Raw genomic sequence first — 10952 nt, 5'->3', positions numbered from 1 at the left:
GCTCTTGAGCTGCGCCAGACGAGGGCTGGCGGTGGCGGCGGCGGGCGGACGCGAGGGCGGCGCCGGGGCTCCTGGGCCGGCTGCCCGTGCTGCCCGTGGCGGCGGCGGCCGAGCTGCCCGCGGTGCCCGCGAAGCCCGGGACCCCGGCGGGCGGCGGCCCCGGCGAGCTGGCCAAGTACGGGCTGCCGGGGCTGGCGCAGCTCAAGAGCCGCGAGTCGTACGTGCTGTGCTACGACCCGCGCACCCGCTGCGCGCTCTGGGTGGTCGAGCAGCTGCGGCCCGAGCGGCTCTGCGGCGACGGCGACCGCCGCTCGTGCGACTTCCGCGAGGACGACTCGGTGCATGCGTACCACCGCGCCACCAACGCCGACTACCGCGGCAGCGGCTTCGACCGCGGCCACCTCGCCGCCGCCGCCAACCACCGCTGGAGCCAGAAGGCCATGGACGACACCTTCTACCTGAGCAACGTCGCGCCCCAGGTAGCGCCCGCGCCCCGACCCGCGCTCGCCTCGCCCCTCGAGCGGGGGAGCTGCGGAGTGCGCGCGCGGCTCAGGCGCCTGGCTGCTCACCCCGCGCGCCCCAGGCGGGAGGCACCGAGCACGGGGGCGCCCAGCACCCGCTCTGCAGTCTGACCCTAACTGTGGGCCTCTGGGCACCTCCCTGGGCTTCGGTTTTCTCGCAGTAGCGCCGAGGAACCGAAGACAGTGCAAACAAGAGTATCGAGCACGCTTCCTGGTCCATGGCAAGCAGTACTATCTGTAATGAGGGAACTGAGGCACAGAGAGGCAAAGCGACTGGCCCACTGTCACACAGCAGGAGACCCTGGCAGTCTGTCTGGAGGAACCTGAGTTTTCAGCCATTGTCCCTACCCTGCCAGCCTTACAGGAGTCTAAGGAAAATAACTAGCATAGACAGCGGTTAGCAGTCACTGTGTGCCGTGCCTCTAGGCCTGTTCCCAGCGGGGCCTGGAGACTTGACCTGGGGCTCTGCGTGAAGCCCCTGGGGTCTGAGCCTCCCTTCTGACTTCTGCTCTTTTAGGGCCGCAGTCCCCTGCTCATTTAGGACATTGGAGAGCTCAAGGGACGGAGTCAGGAGCAATCCATGACTTCCAGCCAGGCTTTGCATGTGGTTCAAACTGGCAAAGGAGCGGGTAGCGCTGGAGAACTGGCCTTCCCGTGAGCCCCTGGGGACTGGCCGGGAGGCTTGTTTCTCTGAAGAGGGAGAAGTGCCCCTTTCCTTAGCAGAGCCCTTTGCAGCTGAGAAGCATTTCTGATCCTGGGATGCTGGTTGTCCCATTCCAGACGGGGGTAGGCTGGCACCCGCCGAGCTCTCTCTGGCTCCACCCTCATGGCCAGGTGGCCTTAAGGAATCTCTCCTTCCTTGAACCTCGGTTTCCTCAGCACGCTTGCCCACCCCACTCCCCGCCGGACTGTCCCAGCCTGGTGTCAGTTCCCGCCCTCTGACAGTGGGGGAAGGGCCCCAGCCCCAGCCTCTGAGCCCCACGTCTCCAACCAGGTGCCCCACCTCAACCAGAATGCTTGGAACAACCTGGAAAAGTACAGCCGCAGCTTGACCCGCACCTACCAAAATGTCTATGTGTGCACAGGGCCGCTCTTCCTGCCCAGGTAAGGCTAGAGCTGGAGTGGGGGCTGGGGATGCCAGGGCCTCCCGTTCCCTAGAGGCCCCTTCCTGCCACTCTCACCATTCAGGCTTGCCTCAGCCCCTGGGTCCACACTCAGTGCCAGGTCACGTTATCTGGTTTCTTCACAAGCCTGTCCGTTCCCTACTTTAGGCCCCCTAATTCCACTTCTACAGCCAGAGACCTGTCGGGTACCCACCTAGACCGTGTCTCCTCTGTGCATGGCACCAGGCCCCAAATCTGCCTCTGTTCCTCTCTCCTACCTCACCTCTTGCCATGCGCACCCGACTCCGTTCTACCCAGATAGAAAAGCCTTCGTCAGGTCAGGCTCTTGCCTTCGGTCTCCTCTGCTTGGAACAATCCTCCTCACCCTCCTCACCCTGGAGCCAGGGTTTGAACTCCCTCTCCCTGACCCTGAGCCTCCACTCTGGGCCCTCTGTAGCCCTGCCTCCCAGGTGGAAGGGACTGAGCTCCTCTGGGCATGCTCAGTGATTTTTCTGGCCTACTGAAGATCGAGATGGAGGCAAAGGTTACGGCAAGGTCCACAGGCCTGAGAAGGAATCCAGGGCCTATCACCTGATCTCTAGAGGAGTGGGCAAGTGACTTCAATATCCTCTCCTGTAAAATGGGGATAATAGCCACTACCCACCTCATGGTCGCTTAGGAGTCAAAAGGGGGGGGGGATGGTCACTGCAAGTGCCTTCGACGGCCTGCTGACAGGGGGAAGACCGGAAGTCACCCGGTCAGTGTTCCGGACACCAGTGCCTATGCTGGCACAGGGGATTCAGGGCTCATGGGCCTTGCCCACTTGGTGCTCACCCTCCGCAGGGGTAGGTAGAACGTAAGCACGTGTCTGCAGGAGCGAAGGTGAATGTCCACAAGGCCCAATTCTCTGAGTAACGTTTACTGCTGTCACCCGCCCTGCCTGACCCAGTGCTGGGCACGAGGAAAATAAGGTAGGAGAGTGTTCACCCTGCAGGGAGATCCCAGCCTCCTGGGGAGCCAAGAAGGGCACGGAAGCCTCGCGCTGAGGTGGCAGTCCTACAGGCTGACACAAGTTGGAAGTCAGGTCAGGGCAGCAGCCGTGGGTCCGACCAGACGCCCTGGGAGCCCTGAAAAGCCATGTGTGCCCGGCTCTGCCCGCAGGACGGAGGCTGACGGGAAGTCCTATGTGAAGTATCAGGTCATCGGGAAGAACCACGTGGCGGTGCCCACCCACTTCTTCAAGGTGCTGATCCTGGAGGCCGCAGGCGGGCAAATCGAACTCCGCTCCTATGTGATGCCCAACGCTCCTGTGGACGAGGCGGTTCCGCTGGAGCGCTTCCTGGTGCCCATCGAGAGCATTGAGCGGGCTTCGGGGCTGCTCTTCGTGCCAAATATTCTGGCACGGGCAGGCAGCCTAAAGGCCGTCACTGCAGGCAGCAAGTGAAGGCCACAGCCCTGCCAGACTGCGGGGGTGGGGCTGCATTAAAGGTGGTGATTTCTGGAGACGAGTCATGGCTGTGTCTGTCCCGGGGGAACCCCAGGAACCTCTGGCTCCCCTGCTGCTGCTTTGCTGTCGTAGGCCTGACGGGCTCCCGCCTGGGTGAGGCCAGGCTGCAGGGCGGCCAGGGAAATGAGGATGGCTTCCTGGAGAGGAAAGCAACAGGCTGGGGCCCGGGAGGCTGGAGGGAGCCCGGCCCCCAGCCTCGCAGTGCCCAACCCCCCAGGGCCTGCTGCCCTCAGCAGAGCCCCAAGGAAGTTCAGAGCAGGCTCAGCTTCACCCTGCTGATCTGACCCCGGCTGGCTGCATGCCCCACCAGGGAAGGGCCTTGCCTCTCTGTTCCTCAGTGTCTCCCTCTAAAGAGAGGATGGTCAGAATAATACCTGCCTCCCAGGGTCAGGATTAGCAAAGGCGACAGGCAGTTCACAGCCCCTGGTACAGGGTGGGTGTGGGGGGTTCCTGCTGGGAGGGTGTGGCCCCTGCAGGACCCCTGGGGACAGACTGGGGCAGTCCACCTGTGTACTCCCCACCCTTTGACAGTAATGGAAGCCAAGTGCCTACAGTGTGCTGCCTGTGCTGGCCTCACAAGTGGGCCCACGGGTTCCACAGATGCCCAGGACTGAGGCTCCCAGAGCTAGCTACACACTGCGCCCCACAGGACTGAGGTGCCAGTGAGGCCCAGTGGGAAGGACCGCCCTGCCCGCCACCGTCACGCGTGAGGAAGTGCAACACAGAGAGTACAGCTGGGGAAACCGAGGCTCAGGGTGGGGGTGGCCAGGGTCTCCTGGGTCACCCAGCCTGGGAGCAGCTGGAGGGCCACGAGCACCCAGGGTTCTTGACTCCCTGCTCACTCATACGCGGTCCCTGCTGGAATCTGCTGTGGTCAGAGACTGAGGTAGTGAGGAACCCATCTCCAGGGCAGGCTGGCTCGAGACAACCTTGAGCAGGGTGGGCGGGGGAGAGCCGCACTCCCGTTGGCCACACCCCTGGCTGGTGGCAGAACCTGGAGGACGGCCTGGGGCTAGAGCGGGGAGGCAGACGGGCTCACCGGGCTCACCTCCGTGCGGATGGTGCGGCTGCCCTGGCCGGGGCACGTGTTGACATACAGATCAAAGAGGACGCTGGGTTCAGCCACCTCCAGGTTGGGGTCTGCGTCCACTCCAGCTTCCAGCCCCTGGAGGCCCCCGAACACCACGAGAGCATGCCTGTGCCCGTAAGAGGGGATCAGTGACTGCTCGCTGAGGCCACACTGCATGCAGCTCCCCAGAGCACTCAGTCCCCACCTCCCGGTATGCAGTAGGGGCTCAGCCCGTACAGCTCTGCACATCACTCCCCCCACCCCCCAGACTGTTTCCGGCTCGTTCCTCCTTCCCCGGCCCCTGCCCCAGGCTATACCCACCTGAAGCTGGGAAGCTGGGCAGACGCCACATCTGAGCCTCTCTCTGATGTCCCGATGGTCAGGTCATACCCGTCCTGGAAGGGAGCCTCAGCAAACACGGCACCTGGGGGAGAGACCCACATAGCCACTTAGCTATGTGTATACGTATACCTGGGGGAGGGATGAAGAAGGGGACTCGGGCAAGGGAGGCACACCCAGGCCCTCCACTGTTCCTGGGAAGTCCAGGAGACCATGCCTGTGCTAGACTGGGGAAACCAAGTGGAGGGTGGGGAGGAAGGAGCTCTCAGAACTCCTATCTGTCCTTATGTCCTATTCCCAGCCCCACGACAGACATTACTAATCGATCACAATCCTTTCTCTCAGAAGTCCTTCACAATATTCCAGGCAGCACACTCAGGGAGACGGAGGCCCAGAGAAGGAAAGGCATTTGCCTAAGGTCACACAGTAAGGTGGTAGGACAAAGCCCCTAGTCTGCCTTTTGGGTCAGGCAAGGCTCTCTGTAGCCTCCCAGAGAGAGGCCAGATATTCAAAGGAGGAAACTCCGTCCTTACTGAGGCAGGAAGCCAGCCGGACTGTGTAGCCCCAGTAGAGACCAGCTTTGGTGCGAGGGTCCTGCGAAGACACGACTTTGCCCCGGTAGGTCTTGCTTTCTGCAGATGAAGCGGAGAGGCTGTGAAGATGGGGTGAGGGACAAGGAGGTGGAAGGAGGCGGCTCCGAGCCCAAATGTTGGCCATGCTGGGAAGCTTCCAGATACCTGGGAGCTGCTTCTGGTTCAGCTGCACGGTCACCCGAAGTCCAGGCTCCAAGTTCTTGTCAATCTTCACCTCCTAGGGAGAAGCCAGGAGAAATGGGTGCTATTCCCCACAGGACCAGCAGGGGTCACTGCTCTCCCCGATGTGGGGGCATGGGGGCGGGGGCTGGCCAGGCACCTGAGGGGTCCAGGTCAACCTCCATCCCCTTTCTCTGGCACCTGCGCCAGACCTGCTCACAAGAGACCATTCGTGCCAGATGACTACCCCAGGGCACTGGGCAGAGATGAATGCTCTGGGCCTGGCACAGAGTAGGCAGTGTTTCGTGAGATGAGATCCCAGTCTTTGCTTTGAACAGAAGTGGCCATGCCACTTACTAGCTGCAGCAGTTTGAGCGGGCCACATAGCCTCTCTGAGCCTCGCTCTCTTCATCTGTCAATCAGGAAACTCTCCATAAACAACAGCTACTGCTATACTGCCCAGGGCCGGGCATGAGGTAAATGGGAGATGGGATGGAGAACAGCTGATGTCTGCGTCTCATGCCAATTCTGAACTCAGGACACGGGGCGCTTCCTTTCCCTTTAGACGCTTCTTGTGTTTTCTCCTTTCGTCTGCGGTCAGGGTCTGGGTCATCCTGGTCTGCTCTTTTTGCGGGGAGAGGGGACCCCACACATGGAAGTGTTTCTGCCTCTGACTCCAGGAGAATTGAGCGTAGCCAGGCGGCAGATGAATGTGCCAGGCCCAGGGTGGGTCTGCATGCTCGCTGGAGCCGCCCCAGAGGGATTCTGGACTCGCTGCTGCAGGGTTGGGCTGGGTTGGGTTTGACCATGAGAACTGTCTCCTGTTCATTTAGTTTTCAAGAAACAGTCGATCTGTTCCTGGCTTTACCTACTGAGCCCTGTTGCGGGGCACTTCTCTGGCCGAAACCTGCATCAGTGGAGGAAGACCAGGCACAGAAGCCTGGGTCCAGGGCTCCCCACTGCCTTCCATAGCCAGGGTATGTCCCCAATGTATGTCTCAACCCACCCTCCCAATTCCTACCTTCTTCATGCCACAGTTGACAAAGGACCCGTGGCCTGGCCGGGTGGGCCGGTCCACCACGATGCCTTCTCTGAACTCGGATTCCTCATCCTGACGCATGTGGTGAGGGCTGTCCAAGGGGTTCAGAAGCCCTGTGGGTGGAAGGGGTGCAAAAGCACACGGTGGTATGGAGTTCCAAGCCTCAGGTCTGCCACAGACCTGCCGCTTGCCACCACGCACAGGCCTTGCCCTGCCTGGGCCCGTTCTCCCACCGGCACAGCAATTTCTCGGGGTCTGGGGGGTGATCCATGGGAAATGGGGGTCAGCCCCCACTCCGGCCTTACCTGCAAACTGGAGATCCTGGTGCTTGGGGAAGAACGCCTTTCTTAGGTACCTAGCAAAGAACGCAGATCTCAGAAAGTTCCCAGGGGAGGCCACCTCCTGCCTGACCTGCACCTTCACCACCCTGCCCCACCCCACCACGCGCAGGCCAGTCTGCCCTTCACCCCCTTACTGCGGACACTCCAGGTACTGCAGGATCCGGGCCAGCTGCACGCACGCCTGCCCCTTCTTGCCAACGCCCCTGAATTCACCCTCCACAGTCCTGGAGAGAGAAAGACAGGCCTTCCAGAGCCTACTGCCCTCCCTTCGAGAGCTCCTCCACCCAGTCTGACCTCTGTGGTCCCCTGCTTTGCGACTCTTCCCGCCAGATTCACCGGGGGCATTTCAGACATTTCTCAGCCCAGGCAAGCAGGAGGCAAAAAGAATGCAGCAAAGCCAGTCCTAGCAGCCCCTCCCTCCTCCCTGAGCCCGGGTGCCCTGTTGGATGGCTCCCCACTTGGCATCTTGGCCTTCTTCATCGAACACCACAATCTCATCCACACAGAAGATGGTGCAGGCTCTGGCAATCTGGCCAGCCAGGTAGGTACGAAGCTCCGGTGACTGGGCGTTGTCCAGGATGGAGCCCGGCAGGGCCACGCTCAGGGTGTAAGGCCGACCTGGGCAGGGGAAGGTTGTTCGTGGTCAGAGGGGCCAGGGCTGTGCTCTCCCTTCACTTCCTCTAATCCCAGGGCTCAGAGTTAGACAACTTTCCCTCTGGGAGGAATTTTGAGGTCAGCAAATCAGATCCAACTCCCCTTTCCAGGCCTCAATCTCCCCAAGAAGAAAATGGACCCAGTGGTCTCCAAGGCTCCCATGAGCAGGGCACACCCCTGGGTAAGACTGGGGAGTGGTTAGAGACATTGGCCTAAGTTCATAGGTTGGCTCCGCCCCTTACCGCCTCCATTTCCAGCTGTCAAATGGGGATAATAAAGAGAGCTATTATTAGCATCTTTATATGTGTGCATTTACCCAGTAACCCTAAAAAGTATTACCATGATACCCATCGAGACATGGAGAACCTGTGGCCCAAGGTCACACAAAAAGCAAGACAGCGAGATCTGGGTTCAGGCTGTCTAGCTCTAGAGGGACCACCATACTTTCCCTCCCGCAGTCGTCCAATGGGAGCCACAGGACGGAACACCCATGAAGGGCTTCCCTGGTGTGTAAAACAGCTGACATGCTCAGTTTCTGTCTCCACTGTCACCATCACCAATGGGCTTAGAGGTTATGATGCCCTAACCCTCCTGAGGTTTGGGTCTAGACGAGGAGAAAAGACACAATTTGTTAGGGTAGATCCAGATGTACTGATGTGCAAGGACACCCAGGGTTCAATGTGGGATGAGAAAAACCAGCTCCAGAAGCTCACAGATAAAGTGGTCTCACTTTATAAAACTGTATCTGTATGTTCTCTGCATATGTATAAGTGGGTACAACATCATATCTGGAGAAACTTTCACTGCAACGTTTGCTGGAATTTTTTCTTTCTTCTTTCTAGTTGTCTATATTTTTGTGGGGAGGGAGATTTTATTTTTAAGTTCATTTATCTTGAGAAAGAGAGAGAGTGAGCTTGCACAAGAGCAGGGCAGGGGCAGAGAGAGAGAAAATCCCAGACAGGCTCTGTGCTCACAGCACAGATGTGGGGCTCGATCCCACGAACCGTGAGATCACGACCTGAGCTGAAACCAAGAGTCAGATGCTTAACTGACTGAACCACCCAGGTGCCCCAGGAAGGGAGATTGTTTTGAGCAGCTATTATTTAATGATATAAAAAGACAAATCCTTTTTTAAAGAAATCGTTTCTTTTTAAAAAATGTTCATTTTGAGAGAGAGAAAGAGAGCACGAGCCTGAGGGGGGAGGGGCAGAGCAAGAGGGACAGAGAGAATCCCAAGCAGGCTCTACGCTGTCAGCGCAGAGCCCTCACAAATCGTGAGATCGTGACCAAAACGCAACCAAGAGTCAACTGATGCTCCACTGACTGAGCCACCCAGGCACCCCCTCTCCCCCCCAAAAACCCCCAAATTCTATTATAAAATCAAAATAAAGGACGCCTGGCTGGCTTAGTCAGTAGAGCATGCAACTCTTGATATCAGGGTCGTAAGATCAAGACCCACCTTGAGCATAGAGCTTACTTTTAAAAAATTAAATAAATAAATAAAGTAAAATCAAAATAAGTAAATGAAAAACTAAATTAAAGCACACAAAGGGCTCAATAAAAAAGTGAAAAACCACCATCATGATGATGATGAGTTCTGGAGATAGAAAGTTATGATATGTGACACTTTCCCTCCACAGGATTTAAACCCACCTAAGTAGGAGGTTAGGACTCAGTTTTCCGGGTCTCTCCCAGTCTCTGGGCCTCAGTTTCTCCATCAGGACCTCTACACCCACTGGTCTCTAAGGCCCCTCCCAGATAGGACACTGGCTGCCCTGCCCAGGACCCAGCCTGCTCACCCTGGTCCTCCCTCTGTGCAGCAGCCTCTTCTTCCTGCTGGCGCTTTGCCCGTTCTTCCTGGGCCCGCTGCCGCTCCAGTTTTTTCATCAGCTTGAGGTCCTTCCACTTCTTTTTCTCCTCTTTCTCTGGATGAGAGGACATCTGGATTGGTGGCGGGGAGAGGGCTTGGAGGGAGAGCGACGCGGAGCAGTCCGGGAGATGGTGCCGTCTCAGTAGGGCTCAGCCTGGGCTCTCCAGCGCTGTTTAGTGAGCAGCCAGAGGAGCCATATGGGCTTCTGGCCCCTTCTTTCCCATTTTGGGTGCTGTGGGACCCAGAGCGGACAGACCTGGTGGCCCTCCACAGGGTTCAGCAGTGCACTGCTGGAGTGGCATCGGGCAAGGTTCAGTGGATCCCCCGCCACCCCACCCACCCAGCCCCCACCCAGCCCCCTTACTTACTCTGTTGCTTCCATTTTCGCCATTCGACCCTTTGGCCATGTTCACCCTGGAGAAGAAACGGGAAGAGGTATAGGAGTGAGGCTGAATGATCACAACTGGGGGGGGGGGTGCAACTTTCTGGTGCGAAGTTGCCCCCTGCCTGTAAAATGGGGGTGGTGAGGCACCCCCCCCCCACTGCCACCCTAGGGAGAGCGTCGGGGGGAAGGGACCCGCTATACTCTAGGGCCTAATACCAGGTCTGGCACATAGTAAGCATCCAACAAGTTGTTGAATGAGGTGTCAACGGAGAGAAGACGAAACAGGCTCAGGGAAAAAGAACCTGCCTGCTGTCACTCTGGGAGTCAGAAGCGATACGCCACGAAAGGACTCGAGTTACCTGGGTTACCTGACGCTGTCCGGGCCCTGCACCCACCCTGGGTGCTCATCCAGGCAGGGGCGCACGCGGCCACGAGCATGCGGCACCTCGGGGCTTCCGGCCTCGGGTCAGCGACAAGCAGGGAACGGGAAACACGGCACTACCCCGCCACGGGCCCCCGCGCGGCTCGTTCTCGCGCCCCCGCGCCCCGTCCTGCCCGGGACCTCACCTCCAGCCACCTACCGGGCCGCAGGGCCTCTTCTTGACACGCTCCGCCATGTTCGCCGCTCACCGTCGGCCCCGCCCCGCCAATCAGACTCACCCCTTCCGGCCACACCTCCTCCCAGCCGTCCAATCGGAGAGCCAATGGCGCGCGGGGGCGTGGCCCGGGCGTCTGCCTGCTCCGCGAGCGCTTGGGCTGGGATGAGCTCCCGCGGTGAGTTGGGGGCCGAGGTCTGGGGGCCAGTTGCGGAGGGCTCGGGGTCCAAAGGGCAGGTTGTGTAGTGTTGTCCTGGACCCGTGGACGGCTCGAGAGTCGCCCGCCGTTTCTGCACGAGTGGCACTCAAAACTCATCTTGATTTTATTCTACCTGGGGACCCTGAGGCCCAGAGCTGGAGTGTGAGTCAGAGCTGGAAATGACCTTGGAGATCATTTAATCCAACTCTTTTATAGATTCGTTCGTTTACTCTCTTTTAATTAACAGACTTGTTAAAATTTTTTTTAGTTTATTAATTTCTTTAAGTAAGCCCTATGCCCAATGTGGGGCTTGTACTCCCCACCTGAGGTCTAATGCTCTACCGAATGAGCCAGCTGGGCACCCATAAGAGAGTTTTTTAGGGGCTTCTGAGTGGTTCAGTTGGTTAAGTGGCCTGACTTCCGCTCAGGTCCTGAGCTCACGGTTCCTCCCTCCTTGGGCTCTGTCCTGACAGCTCAGACCGTGGAGCCTGCTTGGGATTCTGCCTCCTCTCTCTCTGCCCCTCCCACACTTGTGCTCTGTCTCTGTCTCTCAAAAATAAATAAATGAAAAAAAAAA

At 58.7% G+C, this 10952-nt stretch overlaps 2 protein-coding genes across 3 annotated transcripts; one reads left to right on the top strand and one right to left on the bottom strand.

Annotated features, from left to right (window-relative positions):
- Positions 1–14: 14 nt before the first annotated feature.
- LOC125917809 (endonuclease G, mitochondrial) lies at positions 15–3127 on the top strand (the record flags this gene model as incomplete). Its single annotated transcript, XM_049623909.1, has 3 exons — positions 15–479; positions 1516–1625; positions 2786–3127. Coding segments are annotated over 3 exons (858 nt in total), but the record flags the coding sequence as incomplete, so codon positions are not given.
- On the bottom strand, positions 2680–10704 carry LOC125917811 (putative methyltransferase C9orf114). 2 transcript variants are annotated; one of them, XM_049623910.1, is made up of 12 exons: positions 10162–10704; positions 9564–9609; positions 9125–9250; positions 7130–7289; positions 6806–6895; positions 6636–6685; positions 6313–6443; positions 5277–5349; positions 5073–5171; positions 4522–4624; positions 4180–4327; positions 2680–3268 (listed from the first exon to the last, which is right to left on the bottom strand). In XM_049623910.1, exons 1-12 carry the CDS (start codon positions 10195–10197, stop codon positions 3134–3136), a joined length of 1197 nt encoding a protein of 398 aa, XP_049479867.1. In that variant the 5' UTR covers positions 10198–10704; the 3' UTR covers positions 2680–3133. The 2 variants fall into 2 exon arrangements, with proteins under 2 accessions (XP_049479867.1, XP_049479868.1); XM_049623911.1 differs by lacking the exon at positions 10162–10704 and adding an exon at positions 9940–10152.
- Positions 10705–10952: the final 248 nt, after the last annotated feature.

Source organism: Panthera uncia, unplaced genomic scaffold (genome assembly GCF_023721935.1).
Source record: "Panthera uncia isolate 11264 unplaced genomic scaffold, Puncia_PCG_1.0 HiC_scaffold_2491, whole genome shotgun sequence".
Taxonomy (NCBI): Eukaryota; Metazoa; Chordata; class Mammalia; order Carnivora; family Felidae; genus Panthera; species Panthera uncia.
The sequence above is the reverse complement of the archived record's forward strand: the minus strand, read 5'-3'. Positions and strand labels throughout refer to the sequence as shown.

What these genes read in the sequence shown, in the direction of transcription:
- LOC125917811 (XM_049623910.1), bottom strand. Translation starts at nt 10,197, where the DNA reads ATGGCGGAGCGTGTCAAGAAGAGGCCCTGCGGCCCG. An exon ending in TCAACTGTGGCATGAAGAAG is followed by an intron (nt 5,350 to 6,312) that starts GTAGGAATTGGG and finishes GCTTCTCCCTAG; the next exon opens with GAGGTGAAGATTGACAAGAA. An exon ending in GAACCAGAAGCAGCTCCCAG is followed by an intron (nt 5,172 to 5,276) that starts GTATCTGGAAGC and finishes CTTCATCTGCAG; the next exon opens with AAAGCAAGACCTACCGGGGC.